General features: G+C 44.5%; 1 protein-coding gene across 2 annotated transcripts in view; it reads right to left on the bottom strand.

Annotated features, from left to right (window-relative positions):
* LOC105472105 (enhancer of zeste 1 polycomb repressive complex 2 subunit) overlaps positions 1–22,633 on the bottom strand; it is a 44,922-nt gene that overhangs the window by 21,188 nt on the left and 1,101 nt on the right. The window contains exons 2-6 of one of the 2 annotated variants that reach the window (XM_071083181.1): positions 9,559–9,649; positions 7,889–8,016; positions 6,676–6,804; positions 3,090–3,209; positions 1,571–1,691 (exon numbers count right to left, since the gene is read on the bottom strand). In XM_071083181.1, the coding sequence (XP_070939282.1) occupies positions 1,571–1,691; positions 3,090–3,209; positions 6,676–6,804; positions 7,889–8,005 (487 nt within the window). In that variant the 5' untranslated portion in view covers positions 8,006–8,016; positions 9,559–9,649. The remainder of the gene's footprint in view (positions 1–1,570; positions 1,692–3,089; positions 3,210–6,675; positions 6,805–7,888; positions 8,017–9,558; positions 9,650–22,633) is intronic. The other variant, XM_071083182.1, reaches the window with a different exon arrangement.

The following is a 22,633-nucleotide window of genomic DNA, read 5'->3' on the forward strand; positions in this document are numbered from 1 at the left end:
ATGATCTTGGATGTACTTATGGAAAACTAAGTCCTAAGATTAAACTTATTTATACAATAAACTTTCTCTCCAGCCACTGATTACTACATAATCCTTTTATGTCCCAACTCCTTTTAAAATTTAACGAGGGTACTTTAAATAATTTTTATTTCTGTTTCTGCTGCTTGAATCAGAAATAACTAGGGAAAGAAAGAAAGAAAAAGAGAAAGAAAAGAAAGAAAGAAAGAAAGAAAGAAAGAAAGAAAGAAAGAAAGAAAGAAAGAAAGAAAGAAAGGAAGGAAAGGAAGGAAAGGAAGGAAAGGAAGGAAAGGAAGGAAAGGAAGGAAAGGAAGGAAAGGAAGGAAAGGAAGGAAAGGAAGGAAAGGAAGGAAAGGAAGGAAAGGAAGGAAAGGAAGGAAAGGAAGGAAAGGAAGGAAAGGAAGGAAAGGAAGGAAAGGAAGGAAAGGAAGGAAAGGAAGGAAAGGAAGGAAAGGAAGGAAAGGAGAAAGAAAGAAAGAAAGAACTAGGGTATTTTGGACCAGGCATGTTGGCTCACTCTTATAATCTCAGAACTTTGGGAGGCCAATGTGGGAGGATTACTTGAGGCCAGGAGTTTAAGACCGGCCCAGGCAATGTGGTGAGACTCTATCTCTACAAAAAAATTTTAAAAATAAGCCAGGGCCGGGTGTGGTGGCTCACGCCTGTAATCCCATCACTTTGGTGGGTCATGAGGTCAGGAGATAGAGACCATTCTGGTTCACAAGGTGAAACCCCGTCTCTACTAAAAATACAAAAAATTAGCCGGGCGTGGTGGTGGGGGCCTGTAGTCCCAGTTACCTCAGGAGGCTGAGGCAGGAGAATGGCGTGAACCTGGGAGGCAGAGCTTGCAGTGAGCCGAGACTGCACCACTGCACTCCAGCTTGGGTGACAGAGCAAGACTCTGTCTCAAAAAAAAAAAAAAAAAAAAAAAAAAGCCAGATGTGGTGGAGTGCACCTGTAGTCCCAGCCCCCCAGGAGGCTGAAGCAGAAAAATCACTTAAGCCCAGGAGGTCGAGACTACAATAAGCTATGATTGTGCCACTGCATTCCAGCCTGGGTGACCGAGTAAGACCCTGTCTCTAAAAAAAATAAAAATAAAAAAATTGGGCCAGGCATGGTGGCTCATGCCTGTGATCCCAGCACTTTGGGAGGCCGAGGTGGGTGGATCACCTGAGGTCAGGAGTACGAGACCAGCCTGACCAACATGGTGAAAACCCATCTCTACTAAAAATACAAAAATTAGCTGGGCGTGGTGGCAGACACCTGTAGTCCCAGCTGCTTGGGAGGCTGAGGCAGGAGAATTGCTTGAAACCAGGAAGCAGAGATTGCAGTGAGCCGAGATTGCGCCACTGCACTCCAGCCTCGGCAACTAAAGTAAAACTCCGTCTCAAAAAAAAAAAAAATTAACTCCCAGTCATGTGATGACATTGAAATATTCTTCAGTGTGTGCCCCATGGGGCAGAAGATAAAAGCAAGATGGCGAGATGATGAGGTACCAAATAAGAGGCCTGATTCTAACAAAATTTTCTCCCAAAGAGTTCAGTACCGCTACCTTCTTCACCATGGACTTTCCCATCATAGTTATTGATCAGCTCCTCAATAAAAGTCTCATCTTCTTCTTTCACTTCATCTCCCATGTAGGGAATATTGCACAAAACCGTCTCATCTTCTACCTGAAATCAAACCAGATGTGATTCATTCCATGAAGCCATCATGCATCTCCTCTTTCCTATTTAGTGGAATCTTTGCTGAACTTTGTTTGCTGCTTGAGTCTCCTGAAAAATGCCTTTGTCCCAGAGTTTCCTGCATTTTAAACACTGGCCATTTTGTTTTGCCAGAAAAACCTCAAATGGGGCCAAGCGTGGTGGCTCACGCCTGTAATCCCAGCACTTTGGGAGGCTGAGGCAGGCGGATCACGAGGTCAGGAGATTGAGACCATTCTGGCCAACATGGTGAAACCCTGTCTCTACTAAAATACAAAAAATTAGCTGGGCATGGTGGAGTGCGCCTGTAGTCTCAGCTACTAGGGAGGCTGAGGCAAGAGAATCGCTTGAACCTGGGAGGCGGAGGTTGCAGTAAGCTGAGATCGTGCCACTGTACTCCAGCCTGGCAACAGAGTTAGACTCCATCTCAAAAAAAAAAAAAGTTGCTAATTGTTTTCATAAGTAGAGAGATAGATGGATAAATAAAAATGAAGGCTTCTAAGATTATGATGTGCAATTTAACTACAAAATAAACTGGGTAACCATAAGACATGAGTATTTTATAAAATGGACTAAGATTCTCCAATAATAAAAAAAAATTATGATTACAACTCATGCCAGTCACACTCAATGGGAACCTAAAGTCAACTGCAGCCTAGGCTATGGATATTTTTTGGCAGTAAACAATAGTAAATAATTTGGGGGGAGTGAGGTGCTCAGCAGAGAATACAGTCATTCTGAAATCCCCAAGTAGCAAGTAAAATTATTCTGAAGTTTTATTCTAAGAGATGACTCCCTTCTATAAACCTCGACCTCATTCCAACCAGTAGTACGGCTATCTGTCACCAGGCAGATGATAAGCATTGGCAGTATTTAGAGAGGAATGATTATCAAAACCACAAATAATCCTAATAGGAGTCAGCACAAAGGCCCAGATGAAAGGACTGTGTGCACGTCTGTTGTCTCAGCTGTTTTTGTAGCATCTTGCATTTAGAGAATTCAGAAAGGATTACTCCATCAACAGGGAGCAGACAACCTGCTCAAGCCTCAAGAGTCTGATTTAGACTGCATTTAACTGTGCATAATATTGGGCCAAGGTACTAAGAGAAAATTAAAGTCTTGCCCAATCTTATTCATTTAAAAAAGAACCAGCATCAATTCCAAAGCACACATGAGAGAGCATAAAATTTGACAAGTTAGAATAACTTGCAATATATATTGTTTAGAATAAGTTAATTACCTTGTTCTGCCCTGCATGTCCTAGCTTTGTTAAGTATTAGACAATCTTTACCCTAAGAGGAGCTCTGGCATATCAACATAAGATAATCATACAGTTTAAATAACCACCCCAGTGCTTTCAATACATACCATAAAGTTCTGCTGGAGAGGGGACCAGGAATACATGATGGGAACCAATGCAACTGTGTTCAGTGACCTCATTAACATATGTTGGCTTGCAAATCCCGGGAAAATGCTCTCTATGGTACACTGAAATATAAGCAATGACATGGAGAGGGAAAGACGGGCATATAACCCAAGAAAGAAATGTAATTTCCTTCTAAAATTGGCCGGGCATAGTGGCTCATGCCAGTAATCCCAGCATTTCGGGAGGCCAAGACAGGCGGATCACTTGAAGTCAGTTCGAGACCAGCCAGGCCAACATGGTGAAACCCCATCTCTACAAAAACATAATCCAAAAATTAGCTGAGCATGGTGGTACATGCCTGTAATCCCAGCTATTTGGGAGGCTGAAGCATGAGAATCACCTGAACCTGGGAGGCGGAGGTTGAGTGAGCCACTGCACTCCAGCCTGGGCGACAGAGCGAGACTCTATCTCAAGAAAAAAAAAAAAAAAGAAAAAAATGATCTTAGTAGCCTCTAGTTCTTACAAACTAATAAATTAAACTAAGAATATTCAGATGGCATTTAAAATTATAAAAAATTTGGCCAGGCATGGTGGCTCATGCCTGTAATCCTAGCACTTTGGGAGACCGAGGCAGGTGGATCACGAGGTCAGGAGATTAAGACTATCCTGGCCAACATGGTGAAACCCAGTCCCTACTAAAAATACAAAAATTAGTCTGGGCACGGTGGCTCACGCCTGTAATCCCAGCACTTTGGGAGGCCGAGACGGGCGGATCACGAGGTCAGGAGATGGAGACCATCCTGGCTAACACAGTGAAACCCCGTCTCTACTAAAAATACAAAAAGAAATTAGCCGGGCATGGTGGCGGGCGCCTGTAGTCCCAGCTACTCGGGAGGCTGAGGCAGGAGAATGGCGTGAACCCGGGAGGCGGAGCTGGCAGTGAGTGGAGATCGCACCACTGCACTCCAGCCTGGGCGACAGAGCGAGACTTCGTCTCAAAAAAAAAAAAAAAATTAGCTGGGCGTGGTGGCACATGCCTGTAGTCCCAGCTACTCGGGAGGCTGAGGCAGGAGAATCGCTTGAACCCGGGAGGTGGAGGTTGCAGTGAGCCAAGATCACGTCATTGCACTCCAGCATGGTGACAGAGCGAAACTCCATCTCAAACAAAAAAAAATTTTTTAAACAAATTAATAAATTGAGAGTTTTATAACATCATCTTGCAAAAGGAATCCGTAGACTGCAAACCTGTGAAAAGCAGAAACTCTTTTTTTTTTTTTTTGAGACAGGATCTCACTCTGTTGCCCAGGCTGAGAGCAGTTGTGCAATCACAGCTCACTGCAGCCTCTGCCTCCCAAGCTAAAGCCATCCTCCAACCTCAGCCTCCCAAGCAGCTGGGATCACAGGCATGTGCTACTACATCCAGTTAGCCAGCTAATTTTATTTATTTATTTTTGTAGAGACAGGGTCTCACTAAATATTGCCCACGTTGGTCTTCAACTCCTGGACTCAAGCAATCATCCTGACTTGGCCTCCCAAAGTTCTGGGATTACAGGTGTGAGCCACTACACCCGGCCAAAAGCAGGGACTCTTCTTCACCTTTATGTCCTCTACAGAGTTCAGCATAGTACTTCCCATACTCAACTGATGTTTACTTCAACTCAAACTGTTCGTCTATTTGGGTCGTACATAACAATAAAGAGCCTCTGAAAGTCCTGAGAGATGAGGAAGTTTTCTGAAGACCTAAACTTTAAGACAGTGGACATCAACTTAGCTGCATAGGTGATAGGGATAGTACATGGAGAAGCAAAGTGGTATAGAAATTATAGTAACATTCTGATTCAGGAAAGATATTTGCTCTCAATACACCATCTACTTTTTGTTTTTTGTTTTGAGGTAGGGTCTCACTCTGTTGCCCAGTGGCACAATCTTGGCTCACTGCAACCTCCACCTCCCGGGTACAAGCAATTCTGTCTCAGCCTCCCAAGTAGCTGGGATTACAGGTGCACACTACCATGCTCAGCTAATTTTTATATTTTTAGTAGAGACAAGGTTTCACCATGTTGGCCAGGCTGGTCTTGAACTCCTGACCTCAGGTGATCCATCCGCCTCAGCCTCTCAAAGTGCTGGGTTTACAGGCGTGAGCCACTGTGCCCGGCTTCTGCTTTCTTTTTTTTTAAGAGACAGAGTCTCACTCTGTCACCCAGGCTGGAGATCATAGCTCACTGCAGCTTTGAACTCTTGGGTTCAAGTGATTCTCCCACCTCAGCCTCCCAAGTAGCTGGGATTATAGGCATATACTACCATGCCTGGATAATATTTACTTTTTATATTTGAAAAATATTATCTATTTCCCAGGTGTTGGAGGTTACAGTGAGCTATGATAATGACACTGCACTCCAGTCTGGGTGACACAGTGAGATCTTCTCTCTAAATAATAATAATTATAATAATTTATTTTCATAAAGTTTCTTTTTTTTGGAGATGGTGTTTTGCTCTTGTTGCCCAGGCTGGAGTGCGATGGTGCCATCTCAGCTCACTGCAACCTCCACCTCCCAGGTTCGAGCGATTCTCCTGCCTCAGCATCCCTAGTAGCTAGGATTACAGAAGTGCGCCACGATGCCTGGCTAATTTTTTTGTACTATTAGTAGAGATGGGGTTTCACCAGGTTGGCCAGCCTGGTCTCAAACGCCTGACCTCAGGTGATCCACCCGCCTTGGCCTCCCAAAGTGCTGGGATTACAGGGTGAGCCACCGCGTCCTGCCAAAGTTTCTTAACTAGAACATTCTTTTATTTATTTATTATTTATTTTTTTTTTGAGAGACAGTCTCAGTCTTTCACCCAGGCTGGAGTGCAGTGACGTGATCTTGGCTCACTGCAACTTCTGCCTCCTAGGTTCAAGAGGTTCTCAGGCCTCAGCCTCCCAAATAGCTGGGATTATAGGCATGCACCACCACACTCAGTTAACTTTTGTATTTTTAGTAGAGACGGTGTTTTGCTATGTTGGCCAGGTTGGTCTTGAACTGCTGGCCTCAAGTGGATCCATCTCCCTCAGCCTCCCAAAGTGCTGAGATTACAGGTGTGAGCCACTGTGCCCGGCCCCCAAGATTATTCTTGAAGCTACAGATTTACTATCTTAATAATTCAAAGTTGACTAAAATAACTGTATCTATTAACCTTAACCTTATTTATTTATTTATTTCCTTTCTTTCCTTTTTGTTTTTTTAGACATAGGGTCTTTCTCTGTCACCCAGACTGGAGTGTTGTGGTGAAATCATAGTTTATTTCAGCCTTGAACTTCTGGGCTCAAGCAATCCTTCCACGTCAGCCTCCCAAGTAGCTGGGACTACAGGTGTGCACCACCACGTCTCGCTAATTTTCTTAAAAAAATTTTAGAGACACAGTCTATGTTGCCCAGGCTGGTCTCAAATTCCTCACCTCAAGCGATCTTCCCACCTCAGCCTCCCAAATAGCTGGGAATACTTGTGTGAGCCACTATACCTTGTCTTACTTATTCACTCTCTAAAGAGTCACAAATATAGGAAAAAGCTTTAAGCCCGAGGAAGACTGAGCTTAAACTCCCAAAAGTACCTTTTTGAGAAAAGGGTGTCCACTCACAGGCTTCATCGACTGAACAGGTTGGACACGAAGCTTCTTCCATTCTTCATTGAGGATCTGGGTTTTTTCTTGAACCTTTGCAAAATTTGCCACATACAAAGCCTAGCAAAGCCATGGAAAAGATTAAGATATATTGTTACTAGGCCGGGTGCGGTGGCGCAAGCCTGTAATCCCAGCACTTTGGGAGGCCGAGACAGGCGGATCACGAGGTCAGGAGGTCGAGACCATCCTGGCTAACCCAGTGAAACCCTGTCTCTACTAAAAAAATACAAAAAACTAGCCGGGCGAGGTGGTGGGCACCTGTAGTCCCAGCTACTCAGGAAGCTGAGGCAGGAGAATGGTGTAAACCCAGGAGGCGGAGCTTGCAGTGAGCTGAGATCCAGCCACTGCACTCCAGCCTGGGCGACAGAGCGAGACTCCATCTCAAAAAAAAAAAAAAAAAAAAAAAAAAAAAGATACATTGTTACTTAACTGATTAATAAATACATTATTTTTTTTTGAGAGGGAGTCTTGCTCTGTTGTCGCCCAGGCTGGATTGTAGTAGTGTGATCTCAGCTCACCACAACCTCCGCCTCCTAGGTTCAAGCGATTCTCCTACCTCGGCCTCCCAAGTAGCTGAGATTATAGGCACAGACCACCACACCTGGCTAATTTTTGTATTTTCGGTAGAGACGGTGTTTCACCATGTTGGCCAGGCTGGTTTCAAACTCCTGGCCTCAAGCGATCTGCCCGACAGCCTCCCAAAGTGCTGGAATTATAGGCATGAGTCACCGTGCCTGGCCTTTTGTTTTTTTTTTTTTTGAGATGGAGTCTTGCTCTGTCACCCAGGCAGGAGTGCAGTGGCACCATCTCGGCTCACTGCAACCTCCACCTCCTGGGTTCAAGCAATTCTCCTGCCTCAGTCTCCCGAGTAGCTGGGATTACAGGCGCACGACACCACGCCTGGCTAATTTTTGTACTTTTAGTAGAGATGGGGTTTCATCAGGTAGGACAGGCTGGTCTCGAAGTCCTGACCTCAGGTGATCCACCTGCCTCAGCCTCCCAAAGTGCTGAGATTACAGGTGTGAGCCACTGCGCCTGGCCCTGTTAAGATTTCAAAACGAAAGTTAAAAAAAAATTCCAATCCCTTTACATTGGATCAGTATATTGAAATACATAAACTTTCACTTGGGAATTATTTTTTTACCTTTGCACCCATATTTGCCTGAAGCCGTTTAAGTTGTCGAAGTCGCATATATTCAGATTTCACTTTTCTTTTCCAGTAAGTGATACATTTGGAGGTAGGGGGATTTGGTATTTCCATCTTGCTGTAATCTAAGAGAGACAGAGATGAGAATTAGCATTTTATCGCCTGGAAATGAAGCACTCCTCAAATACAAAAAAAAAAAAAAATCAATTATGCTTTCATTCCCATTAAATTTACTCATAAAAACATAAATTTAAAGAACCCAAATGTGTGAGTTCAACAAAAAGTTTCAATTTAAAAAAAAGAGGCAGTGGCTCATGCCTGTAATCCCAACACTTTAGGAGGCCGAGGTGGGAGCACTACTTGAGCCCAGGCATTTGAGATCACCTTGGGCAACATGGTGAAACAGAAAATACAAAAATTAGCCAGGTGTGCTGGCGAGTGCCTGTAGTCCCAGCTACGTAGGAGGCTGATGTGGGAGGACTGCTTGAGCCCAGGAGGTCAAGGCTGCAGTGAGCCGTGACCACGCCACTGCACTTCAGCCTGGGTGACAGTGAGAGACCTTGTCTCAAAAAGCAAAAAAAAAAACAAAAAACAAAAAACAAGTCCAGGCATGGTGGCTCATGCCTGTAATCCCAGCACTTTGGGAGGCCAAGGTGGGCAGATCTTCTGAGGTCAGGAGTTCGAGACCAGCCTGGCTAACATAGCGAAACCCCATCTCTACTAAAAATACAAAACAAAACAAAACAAAACAACAACAAAAAAATTAGCCAGGCATGGTGGCTTGTGCCTGTAATCCCAGCTACGTGGGAAGCTGAGACATGAGAATTGCTTGAACCTGGGAGGCAGAAGTTGCAGTGAGCCAAGATCGCGCAACTGCACTCCAGCCTGGGTGACAAAGTAAGACTCCATCCCCCCGCAAAAAAAATGGCCTGGTGTGGTGGTTCATGCCTGTAATCCCAGCACTTTGGGAGGCCAAGGCGGGTGGATCACAAGGTCAGGAGTTCAAGACCAGCCTGGCCAACATGCTGAAACCCTGTCTCTACTAAAAATACAAAAATTAGCCGGGTGTGGTGGCACACGCCTGTAATCCCAGCTACTCAGGAGGCTGAGGCAGGAGAATGGCTTGAACCTGGGAGGCAGAGGTTGCAGTGAGCCGAGATCGCACCACTGCACTCCAGCCTGGGCAACAGAGCAAGACTTCATCTCAAAGCAAAAACAAAAACAAAAACAAAAACAAACAAAAAAACAACAACATTTCACATTAGCAATTTCTGGTCCAATTATCAAAAAGCTTAGCCTCTGTCCTCCTGTGGTATCTTGTTTTTAATTTACCACTCAAGAAGTTCTCCCACAGTTACTAGGAACTTGGATTACTTCAAGATATGTAAGTCTTCTCTTTACTTTGAGTAAGAGAAGTGGTCAGCAAGAACCAAGTTTGCATCCAAGGGTTTCATGGAAAGACCCACCTATGTTACAAAACCATACTGCCAAATTGTCTAAATCTACCACATGCCTAGCAGTAAAAGTAGGATATGACAGCAGTATAATCTCATCTCCAAGTCAGCAGCAAGACATATGGAAATAGCAATGCAAATCCTCCCTTTTTTGGTATTTGAATTAAGATTCAACGTTTTAAAGAAGTATGTATTATAATATACTTTACCTACCTCATAGAATGCAAGGGGAAGTGTTGGGTATTACGGTGTGCCTCTGTTCTTCAGGAGAATGGCAAGACACAACAGCAGAACAGATGTCCAGCTTTTCAAAAGAGAACAGACAGTGGTTCTATTAAGTTAGTGCGGCAAGTTAGACCCTGAAACCCTCGGTAGGATTTTCCCCCAGAATCAGGAAGACTTCAAGGTTTCTCCTACTATTTTTGTATGTCTAAGACAGGTCTCTATAATACTTGATGCCATTTGGGAAGAGGCCCTTTACTTTATTAAATTATATTTTTCTTTTTTTTTTGAGACTGAGTCTCACTCTGTCACCCAGGCTGGAGTGCAGTGGCCGGATCTCAGCTCACTGCAAGCTCCGCCTCCCGGGTTTACGCCATTCTCCTGCCTCAGCCTCCTGAGTAGCTGGGATTACAGACGCCCACCATCATGCCTGGCTTTGGGAGGCCGAGGTGGGAGGGTTGCTAAGAGGCCAGGAGTTTGAGATTAGCTTGGCCAACACGGTCAGATCCTCTCTCTATTTTTCAAAGTTTTCTTTTGCTATTGTTTTTGTCATTGTTTAAAGGAAAAGAGGCTGGGTGCAGTGGCTTACATCTGTAATCCCAGCACTTTGGGAGGCCAAGCTAAGAGGATAGCCTGGGCTCAGGAGTTTGATACAAGCCTGGGTAACATAGTGAGACCTCATCTCTATTAAAAATAAAAAACATCATCCGGGCATGGTGGTGCGTGCCTGTAGTTTGGGCTACTCAAGAAGCTTAGGCGGGAGGATCACTTGAGCCCAGGAGATCAAGGCTAGAGTGAGCTACTGAGATTGCGCCCCTGTACTCCAGCCTGCGCAACAGAGTGAGACTCTGTCTCAAAAAAAAGAAAAACAAAAAGAAATGATCAGGCCACGTGCAGCAGCTCGTGCCTATAATTCCAACACTTTGGGACTCTAAGAAAGGCTGAGGCGGGCGGATCACCTGAGGTTGCGAGTTCGAGACCGGCCTGACCAACACGGAGAAACCCTGTCTCTACTAAAAATACAAAATTAGCCGGGCGTGGTGGTGCATGCCTATAATCCCAGCTACTCTGGAGGCTGAGGCAGGAGAATTGCTTGAACCCGGGAGGTAGAAGTTGTGATGAGCCAAGATTGCACCATTGCACTCCAGCCTGGGCAACGAGAGCGAAACTCGTTCTCAAAAAACAAATAAATAAATACATTAATAGAAAATAAACTGGCTATAGTGGCAGATGCTTGTAGTCCCAGCTGAGGTAGGAGAATCACATGAGCCCAGGAGTTCAAGACTAAAGTGAGCTATGATTGTGCCACTGAAATCCAGCCTGGGCAACAGAACAATAGTCTGTATCTCCAAAAAAAAAAAAAAGAAATCGTGTGGGCGCGGTGGCTCACACCTGTAATCCCAACACTTTCGGAGGCCAAGGCGGGTGGATCACCTGAGGTCAGGAGTTCGAGACCATCCTGACCAACATTGTGAAACCCTGTCTCTACTAAATACAAAAATTTAGTAGAGGCACGGTGGCTCACACCTGGAATCGCAGCACTTTGGGAGGCCAAGGCAGGTGGATCATCTGAGGTCAGGAGTTCAAGACCAGCCGGGCCAACATGATGAAACCCCGTCTCTGCTAAAAATACAAAAATTAGCTGGGCATGGTGGTGCATGTTTGTAATCCCAGCTACTTGGGAGGCTGAGGCAAGAGAATCACTTGAACCTGGGAGGCAGAGGCTAGAGTGAGCTGAGATCATGCCACTGCTCTCCAGCCTGGGTGACAGAGCGAGATTCTGTCTCAAAAAAAAAAAAAGAAGAAATTAGCCAGGTGTGGTGGTGCATGCCTGTAGTCCCAGCTACTTGGAAGGCTGAGGCAGGAGAATCACTTGAACCTGGGAGGCGGAGGTTGCAGTGAGCCGAGATTGCGCCACTGTACTTCAGCTTGGGCAACAAGAGCAAAACTGTCTCAAAAAAAAAAAAAAAAAAAAAAAAATCTGGGTGCTCATGCCTGTCATCTCAGCCAGCACTTTGGGAGGCCAAGGCGGGCAGATCACAAGGTCAGGAGATCCAGACCATCCTGGCTAACATGGTGAAACCCCGTCTCTTCTAAAACTACAAAAAATTAGCCCGGCATGGTGGCAGACGCCTGTGGTCCCAGCTACTGGGGAGGCTGAGGCAGGAGAAAGGTGTGAACCCGGGAGGTGGAGCTTACGGTGCGCTGAGATAGCACCAGTGCACTCCAGCCTGGGTGACAAAGTGAGACTCTATCTCAAAAAAAAAAAAAAAAAAAAAGGCCGGGCGGCTGACATCTGTAATCTCAGCACTTTGGAAGGTTGAGGCAGGCGGATCACGAGGTCAAGAGATTGAGACCAGCCTGGCCAGCATAGTGAAACCTCGTCTCTACTGAAAATACAAAAAATTAGCTAGGCATGGTGGCGGGTGCCTGTATTCCCAGTTACTTGGGAGGCTGAGGCAGGAGAATTGATTGAACCCAGGAGGTGGAGGTTGCAGTGAACCGAGACAGCGCCACTGCACTCCAGCCTGGTGACAGAGTGAGACTCCATCTCAAAAAAAAGACAAAAAAGTCATCAGCATGGACAAGAAAACAGCAAAATTTAACCCATTACCACACATATACCACAATAAGCTCATGATTATAATATCTCACGCACATGGATTTTTTTTTTTTGAGACGGAGTCTCGCTGTGTCACCCAAGCTGGAGTATAGTGGCACGATCTCAGTTCACTGCAGCCTCCACTTCCCAGGTTCAAACGATTCTCGTGCCTCAGTCTCCTGAGTAGCTGACATTACATCACCATGCCCGGCCAATTTTTGTATTTTTAGTAGACACAAGGTTTCACCATGTTGGCCAGCGTGATCTGAAACTCCTGGCCTCAAGTGATTCGCCCGCCTCAGCCTCCCAAAGTGCTGGTATTACAGGCATGAGCCACCGCGCCCGGCCAAAACAATGGTTTTAAATTGCAATCCCTCTTCCGTTCCTTTTTGGCATTCATTTTCCTTTTTTCCTATTTTGCTTTTTGAAATAGTGAGCTTAGGTTTCTCCATGTATTTGAAAATGAAGATTTCCAGCTGGGGCAACATGCCAAAACCCAGTCTCTACAAAAAAAAATTACAAAAATTACCCGGGCTTGGTAGCCTGTGCCTGCAGTCAGTCCCAGCTACTCAGGAGGCTGAGTTGGGAGAATCACCTGAGCATGGGGAGATAGAGGCTGCAGTGAGCCATGATCGTGCCACTATACTCCAGCCTGGGTGACAGAGTGAGGCCTTGTCAAAAAAAAAAAAAAAGTAAGGAAAGAAAGAAGGAAGAGCCGGGCGCAGTGGCTCACACCTGTAATCCCAGCACTTTGGGAGGCCGAGGTAGGCGGATCACATGAGGTCAGGAGTTCGAAACCAGCCTGGCCAACATGGTGAAACACCGTCTCTACTAAATGTACAAAAATTAGCCAGGTGTGATGGTGGATGCCTGTAATTCCAGCTACTTGGGAGGCTGAAGCAGGAGAATCACTTGAACCTGGGAGGCAGAGGTTGCAAAGAGCTGAGATCGTGCCACTGCACTCCAGCCTGGGTGACAGAGTGAGACTTGGTCTCAAAAAAAGAAGAGAAAAGAAAAGAAGAAAGGAAGAAGGGAGGGAGGGAGGGAGGGAGGGAAACAGAAAGGCAGGGAGGGAAAGAAAAGAAAAAAGAAGATTAAGTAACGGAATGGAACATAATCTACAGCTGCTGTCTTGTCTGGCTGGCTGCAGTGGCTCACGCCTATAATCCCAACACTTTGAGAGGCTGAGGCGGGTGGATCACTTGAGGCCAGGAGTTCGAGACCAGCCTGGCCAACATGGTGAAACCCTGACTCTACTAAAAATACAAAATTTAGCGAGCCATGTTGGCACACACCTACTTGGGAGGCTGAGGCAAGAGAATTGCTTGAACCTGGGAAGCAGGGACTCACTTCATTGAGCCAAGATCTTGCCAACTCCAGCTTGGGTGACAGAGTGAGACTCTGTCTCATAAAAAAATAAAGAATACATTTGTTTTTAATTAAAGAAAAGACCTATAGCTAAAATGTGATCTCCTATAGTCTGTCAAGAGATGACAGTAAATATATCATCATAATCCAATAATTAATGGCACCATTTCTAATTTTACTCAACTGTTTTATTTGGCCAGAGGAATACACACATATACATGAAAATACCATTAAGATTTAACGAATTACAATATAAAGTAAGCCACACTTCCTCCTTTTACAATTAGAGTGATATTTGACTCTCATGTGTCCATAAGCGAATATTTATCTTACGTGGCTTTTCAATGGGTCTTCAATGTCTCTAAAAGTTTATTTGGCAGTTGGTCAGTCCTCACAAAGTGTCTAAGAAAGATGAGAATACTGTTTGAAACAGACAGATATGACTAAAATAAACACCTGAAACACAGCCATAAGATGAGTTTTCACAGCAGCTGGACCCTAACCAACAATTATCCTATCAAAGTTAAAAAAAAGTGAACAAATAAAAAACTTAGCATTCACTAGAACAGGCAGATTTGGAGAGATGGATTCATTCATGTTGGGCAACGGGAGTGGCACACAAAAAATACTTTATATTTCTACTAGATCTATTCTTTAGTTACTTACACATGCAAAACAGCACTTATATTCCAGTTAGGTACTTAGCTAGTACTTAAGAGCCTTTCGTTATGTTCATCTACACATTGAAGATAAACTCCAAAACATATGCTGTTTTGATCAAGAAATTAAAAAATAATTATTTATATAAGCAAGTCCTATAGCTCAATAATAAGATAAATCACCGATAAAAAGTGAGTAGAAGGCCAGATGCAGTGGCTCACACCTCTAATCCCAGCACTTTGGGAGGCCGAGGCAGGTAGATTACAAGGTCAAGAGTTCGAGACCAGCCTGACCAACACTGTGAAACCCTGTCTCTACTAAAAATACAAAAATTAGCCAGGCGTGGTGGCGTGTGTCTGCAATCCCAGCTACTCAGGAAGCTGAGGAGGAGAATTGCTTAAACCCAGGAGGTGGAGGTTGCAGTGAGCTGAAATCGTGCCACTGCACTCTAGCCTGGGACACAGAGCAAGACTCCATTTCAAAAACAAAAAAAATAGTGAGTAGAAATTTGAACAGTTATTTCACCAGAAAAGATACAGGAATGGCAAATGAGCACACAAAAAGTTGCTCCATATCATTAGTCATTAGGGAAATGCAGATGAAAATTACAATGAGATACTATTAAACACCATTACCATGGCTAAAATAAAAAAAGACTGCTAATACCACTTGTTGGTAAGGACGTGAAGCAACTGGAATCCTCATACGCTGCTGGTAGGAATTCAAAGTGGTATAGCCACTGTGGAAGACAGTTTGCCAGTTTTTCAAAACTAAAGCTGAATATATACTTACCACAGAACCTGGCATACAATTTCTAATTATTTATCCAAGAGAATTGAAAACGTATGTCCCCACAAAGATCTGTACACAAATGTTCATATTTATTTATAATAGCCAAAAGTGAAAACAACACACATATCAATGGATTTGCTAATGGACACAAAATGTTGTGTGTGCGTGTGTGTGTGTGTATATATATATTTATCTATAAAAAAAATTCCTTTGCCCAACATGAATGAATCTATCTCGCCAAATCTGCCTGTTCTAGTAAATGCTAAGTTTTTTATTTGTTCACTTTTTTTAAACTTTGATATGATAATTGTTAGTTAGGGTCCAGCTGCTGTGAAAACTCGTCCTATGGCTGTGTTTCAGGTGTTTACTTTAATCATATCTGTCTGTTTCAAACAGTATTCTCATCTTTCTTTCTTTTTTTTTTTTTTGAGATGAAGTCTCGCTCTTATCTCCCAGTCTGGGGAGTGCAATGGTGCAATCTCAGCTCAATGCAACCTCCACCTCCCGGGTTCAAGCGATTCTCCTGGCTCAGCCTCCTGAGTACGTGGGATTACAGGTGCGTACCACCACACCCAGCTAATTTTTTGTATTTTAAGTAGAGACGAGGTTTCACCATGTTGGCCAGGCTGGTCTCGAACTTCTGACCTCAGGTGATCCACCCATCTCAGCCTCCCAAAGTGCTGGGATTACAGGCCTGAGCCACGGCGCCCAGCCTCTCATCTTTCTTAGATATATGTATACACACACACACACACACACACACACAATAGAATACTACTCAGCAATAAAAAGCCATGAATAGTTTCTATACATTCACACCACATCTCAAAACCATTAAAAGACTATGCTGGTCGAGCGCAGTGGCTCACGCCTGTAATCCCAGCACTTTGGGAGGCCGAGGCAGGCAGATCACTTGAGGTCAGGAGTTTGAGACCAGCCTGGCTAACATGGTCAAGCCCCATCTCTACAAAAATTCAAAAATTAGCCGGGCATGGTGGCGTGCACCTGTAATCACAGCTGCTTGGAGGCTGAGGCAGGAGAATCACTTGAACCTAGTGGGGAAGAGATTGCAGGGAGGTGGAGACTGCAGTGATCTGACAACGTGCCACTGTGCTCCAGCCTGGGTAACAGAGCGAGACTCTGTCTCAATAATAATACTAATAATACTAATACTAATGCTAATAATAGTAATACTAATAATACTAATAATCTGTCTCAATACTAATACTAATAAAATAAAATAAAAGCACTATGCTAAGTGAAAAAAATAAGACACAAGTAACTGCACATGATTCCACTTAAGATGTTCTACTGGCCAGTTGCCGTGGCTTCACATCTGTAATCCCAACACTTTGGGAGGCTGAGGCATGAGGATCCCTTGAGCCCAGGAGTTCGAGACCAGCCTGGGCAACATAGGGAGACCCTGTCTCTATTAAAAAAAAAAAAAAGTATTCTACTAGAATAAATCTAGAAAGGGCAAATCTAGTGACAGAAAGCAGATCACTGGTTGCCAGGGGCTGAGGTGGGGTAAGAGATTAAATAGGAAGGAACACAAGGGAGCTTTCCTGGGATGATGAAATGTCCTAGACTTCAGTGGTGGTGATGGTTACATGACTATATACTTTTATGAAAACTCACTGAACTATATAAAGTTGGTGGATTTATTGTATGTAAATTTTTACCTTAATAAAGCTGACTTAAAAAAATAAGTCTTGGTCAAGTCAGTATTTTCTAGACATTTACTATTAAAAATCTGCAGGCAATTCCACCTGTTTTTTTTTTTTTTTTAACTCAAGTAAATTTGGAATGAATAAGTATAATAATATAATCAATAGTGGCTCATTAGCTGTAACAAATGTTACATGTATACTAATATAAGATGTTATTAATAGCAGAAACTGGATGTGGATTTACAGGAACTCCCTACACTAGCTTTACAATTTTTTTTTTTTTTTTTGAGACAGAGTCTCACTCTGTCGCCCAGGCTGGAGTGTAATGGCACAATCTCGGCTCACTGCAACCTCCACCTTCTGGGCTCAAGCGATTCCCCTGCCTCAGCCTTCCAAGTAGCTGGGATTACAGGCACATGCCACCGTGCCAAGCTAATTTTTGCATTTTTAGTAGAGACGGGGTTTCGCCATGTTACCTAGGCTGGTCTTGAACTCCTGACCTCAGGTGATCCACCCGCCTCAGCCTCCCAAAGTGCTGGGATTACAGGCGTGAGCCACCGTGCCCAGCCTACAATTTTAAAAATAAATCTAAAACTATTCTAGGGCAGGCGTGGTGACTCGTGCCTGAAATCCCAACACTTTCGGAGGCTGAGGCAGGTGGATCTCTTGGGCCCCGTTGTTCGAGACCAGCCTGAACAACATGGTGAGATCCTATCTCTACAAAAAAAAACAAAAAACAAAAAAAAACAAAAATTAGTTGGGCATGGCGGCGTGTGCTTCTAGTCCCAGCTACCAGGGAGGCTGGGGTAAGAAGACAGATTGAGGCTGCACAATCAAGGCTGCAGAAGCAAGTTGTGACTGCGCCACTGCACTCCAGCCTGGGTGACAGAGTGAGATCCTGTTTCGAACAAACCAAAAACAAACAAACTATTCTTTTTTTTTTCTTTCTTAAAAAACAAACTATTCTAAAAAGTAACAGTTTATTTTTTAAAAAGATTAATCATTGGAAATATGAACCACTTTATTTACGTGTCATATCTCTACAGGAAAAGAAGGCTATAAAAATGTGGAAATCTTTCCCCAGAAAGCTGGATCTCAATTTGCTGCAAAGGCTAAAACCAGAATGTAGTCTGTCACTAGGTGGAAATGGGAAAACATTACTGAAATTGTATGGCAATAAAAAATTTAAGGAACAGCAGGGCACCGTGGCTCATGACTGTAATCCCAGCACTTTGGGAGGCTGAGGAGGGCAGATCACGAGGTCAGGAGATTGAGACCATCCTGGTTAACATGGTGAAACCCCGTCTCTACTAAAAATATAAAAAATTAGCTGGGCATGGTGGTGGGTGCCTGTAGTCCCAGCTACTCAGGAGGCTGAGGCAGAAGAATGGCGTGAACCCAGGAGACAGAGCTTGCAGTGAGCTGAGATGGCTCCACTGCACTCCAGCCTGGGTGACAAAGTGAGACTCCGTCTCAAAAAAAAAAAAAAAAAAAAAAAAATTTAAGGAACAATGTTCTTAAACTTAGAGAGACTGAGATCAGAATACAAAAGTTCCAAACTATTAAATTTTTTCATTTACATAAGGTGTCCCTTTGTAGAAATAGCTTCTTTGTCTTAGGGGCAAATTCAGTGTCTTTGCTCCTTTCTCTTAAATAATAATTTTATTAACCAGCAAGGCTAAGTAAGACTTTGGAGGCAGATGGCACTATAGATTTTTATTTTTTTATTTTTATTTATTTATTTATTTGAGACGGAACCTCGCTCTGCTGCCCAGGCTGGATTGCAGTGGCACGATCTTGGCTCACTGCAAGCTCCACCTCTTGGGTTCACTCCATTCTCCCGCCTCAGCCTCCAGAGTGCTGGGACTACAGGCGCCCACCACCACGCCCAGCTAATTTTTTTGTATTTTTAGTAGAGACGGGGTTTCACCGTGTTAGCCAGGATGGTCTCGATCTCCTGACCTCATGATCCACCCATCTCCGCCTCCCAAAGTGCTGGGATTACAGGCGTGAGCCACCGTGCCCGGCCTATTTCTCTTTGTTTGTTTTTGAGACAGTGTCTCACTCTGTCACCAGGCTGGAGTGCATTGGTGCAATAACGGCTCTCTGCAACCTCTGCCCCTGCTAATTTTTGTATTTTTAGTAGAGACAGGGTTTCACCGTGGTCTCGATCTCCTGACCTTGTGATCCACCTGCCTCGGCCTCCCAAAGTGCTGGGATTACAAGCGTGAGCCACTGCGCCTGGCCTCAGCCTACAAGATCTTACGGTGTTTCCCGGACAGGCCTTGAACTCCTGACTTGAAGCAATCCCCCTGCCTCAGCCTCCCAAAGTGTTGAGATTACAGATGTGAGCCACTGTGCCCAGCCAGAACGCTGACTTGGAAGAGTAAAAGAAATCTCCTAACAGGTCAGAGCACTATCTTGACTGGTTCTGTACTATGTCAGCCCAAAGTTTAATACTGTACTGCATTTAGTGACTGCTCATACCGTCCAATAAAAATAAGACTTTTTCATCTATTTTGAATCAAATTAGTAGGGTAGGTGAGTTAGAGAATAAAACACACTAAAGATACTGAACTCCAACTACCCATTAAGTAACTCATGACTTTAGGGTGTAGTGTACTCAAGTCCCAACTGATGACTGACCGATAGACTAAAGAGTAGGAAAGAATCTAATATGTACACAGTTTGGACAGAAAACAAACAAACGAAAAGCGAGGGACTTTCCAGAATGGAGAAGCACAATTTTTCTTTTTTTTAACTTTTAACCCTTCCCCTCAATCCCAACTTATCTAATTATCTTCACTTTTCTCCACACATTGTTCTCCCTTTTCTCTTTATTTTATTCTATGTAGAAATGGAATTAGTGTGTTTTTAGTGTTGCTACCTCAAATCTTTTCTGGGATGCTACTAGTGAACAAAGTGGAAACTTTTTTTTTGAGACAGGGTCTCCCTCTGTCGCCCAGGCTAGAGTACAGTGACGCCATCTCCGCTCACTGCAACCTCCGCCTCCCAGGTTCAAGGGATTCTCGTTCCTCAGCCTCCCAAGTAGCTGGGATGACAGGTGTGTGCCACCAGGCCCAGCTAATTGTAGAAATGGGGTTTCACTGTGTTGGACAGGCTGGTCCCAAACTCCTGGCTTCAAGTGATCAATCCCTCGGCCTCCTCCCAAAGAGATGGGATTATAGGCGTGAGCCACAGTGTGGGGGACCCAAAGTGAAACTTTTTAAACTTAGTCCAAGACCAGAAAAAGATATACTTAATGACATGAATTGTTACATGTTTCATATAAAGAGCAAATCAAAGGGAAGGAACTGTTGCCTATAGAGTAAGGAAGCCAGGTTTCAGATCCTAGGAATTAAAAATAGACAAAATTAATATTCTGAATCGGTTTCTTATTTTGTTTTGATTTTGAGACAGCGTCTTGCTCTGTTGCCCAGACTGGAATGCAGTGGCTTGATCTCGGCTCACTGCAACCTCTGCCTCCCGGGTTCAACCAATCCTCCCTACTCAGCCTCCTGAGTAGCTGAGACTACAGGCCCATACCACTAGGCCCAGCTAATTTTTGTAATGTTTTTGTAGAGACAGAGTTTTGTCATGTTGCCCAAGCTGGTCTCAAACTCCTGAACTCAAGTGATCTGCCCACCTTAGCCTCCCAAAGTACGGGGATTACAGGCGTGAGCCACATGTCTAGACTGAAATCGGTTGTTTGAAGGTATAATTCAAAGGCAAATATATAAGTAACAAGCCCGACCACATTTTTCTCATCTTTCCCTTCTCCCAAATGTCTCCTTGGGAGTAAAATTTCATTTTTAGTTCCAGCCTCATTCTAGTGTTGTCTCTTTTTTTTTTTTTTTTTTCCCTGAGACGGAGTCTCACTCTTTTGTGTCCAGGCTGGAGTGCAGTGGCGTGATCTCACTGCAACCTCCCACTCCCGAGTTCAAGCGATTCTCCCACCTCAGTCTCCCAAGAGCTAGGATTATAGGTGTCCGCTACCACGCCTGACTAATTTTTTGTATTTTAGAGATGGGGTTTCACCATATATTGGCCAGGCTGGTTTTGAACTCCCGACCTCAGGTGATCCACCAGCCTCATCCTCCCAAAGTGCTGGGATTATAGGTGTGAGTCATCAAGCCCGGCCTCTAGTGCTGTTTCAGAGGGCACTAATGAAGAAGTCATTTACACTTTAAGGAATTTTAAGCTGGGCCTTAGCATCAAGTTCCACGATTGACATACAAGTACTCTGCCAGTTACTGACAACACCAGCATCCAGATCACCTGACTCCCAGTGCCAGAAATTTCCCCACAATTTATTCCACAAATATATGTTGAGCACCTACTATTATACTTAATAGTAGTGTCTACTATGTGTTACTGTTTTAGGTGTTTGGGGTACATCATTGAATAAAACATACATCCCTGCCTTTGGAGTTGACTCATTATGTTTGTGATACACAACACTAAGCATAAACCTTGACAATGATAGCATTATTACCGTTTTATAAATGGTCCTTTCTCCTATTATGTATGTGCATTTTTAAATACTTCTCTCTCCCTTTTTTTTTTTTTTTTGAGACAGAATCTTTCTCTGTCACCCATGCTGGAGTGCAGTGGTGCAATGTTGGCTCACTGCAACCTCCACCTCCCGGGTTCAAGCAATTCTTGTGCCTCAGCCCCCTGAATAGCTGGGATTACAGGCACCCACCAGCACACTCAGCTAATTCTTATATTTTTTTGTAGAGAAGGAGTTTCGTCATGTTGCCCAGGCTGCTCTCGAACTCCTAACCTCAAGTGATCCGCCTGCTTCGGCCTCCCAAAGTGCTGGGATTACAGGCCTGAGCCACTGTGCCTGGCCTCTTTTTTGTTTTTTTGAGACAGAGTCTCACTCTGTTACCCAGGCTGGTGTGCAGTGGCGCCATCTCGGCTCACTGCCACTTCCCAGGTTCAAGCGATTCTTTTTTTTTTGAGACAGAGTCTCGCTTAGTCGCCCAGGCTGGAGTGCAGTGGCGCGATCTCGGCTCACTGCAAGCTCCGCCTCCCGGGTTCACGCCATTCTCCTGCCTCAGCCTCCCGAGTAGCTGGGACTACAGGCGCCCGCCACCTCGCCCGGCTAATTTTTTGCATTTTTAGTAGAGACGGGGTTTCACAGTGTTAGCCAGGATGGTCTCGATCTCCTGACCTTGTGATCCGCCCGCCTCGGCCTCCCAAAGTGCTGGGATTACAGGCGTGAGCCACCGCGCCCGGCCTGGTTCAAGCGATTCTAATGCCTCAGCCCTCCCGAGTAGCTGGGACTACAGGCGTGTGCCACCACACCTGGTTAATTTTTGTATTTTTAGTAGAGATGGAGTTTCACCATGTTGCCCAGGCTGGTCTCAAACTCCTGGGCTCAAATGATCCATCCACCTCAGCCTCCCAAAGTGCTGGGATTACAGGCATGAGCCACTGCGCCCATTTTTTTTTTTTTTTTTTTTTCCTTGAGACAGGGTCTCACGCGCTGTCACCCAGACTGGAGTGCAGTGGCAGGATCAGAGCTCACTGTAACCTTGACCTCCCAGTCTCAAGCAATACTCCTGCTTCAGCCTCCCAAGTAGCTGGGAGCTGGGACTGTAGGAGAAGCCCACCACACCTGGCTAGTTTTTTTTGTTTGTTTGTTTGTTTGTAGAGATGAGGTCTCACTATTGTTGCCTGGGCTGATCCCAAACTCCTGGGCTCAAGCTATTCTCCTGCCTGGGCCTCCCGAACGCTGGGATTTCAGATGTGAGCTACCGAGCCCAGCCTAAAGTACTTATCTCCTAACACACACTCTCTCCTATGTAAGTAATCTCTTTTATCAATGGCATATCTGGGGATTCCGAGACTTAAAATAGACAAGCTTTCACAGAAACCTCTAATAGGGTTAGCACCTCTCAGGCTAGAAACCTCCTTCAATATCAGCTTCCTAAACTTAAAAAACACTGAGTGTGGGAATTTTTCT

The sequence above is a fragment of the Macaca nemestrina genome, chromosome 17 (assembly GCF_043159975.1).
Source record: "Macaca nemestrina isolate mMacNem1 chromosome 17, mMacNem.hap1, whole genome shotgun sequence".
NCBI lineage: Eukaryota > Metazoa > Chordata > Mammalia > Primates > Cercopithecidae > Macaca > Macaca nemestrina.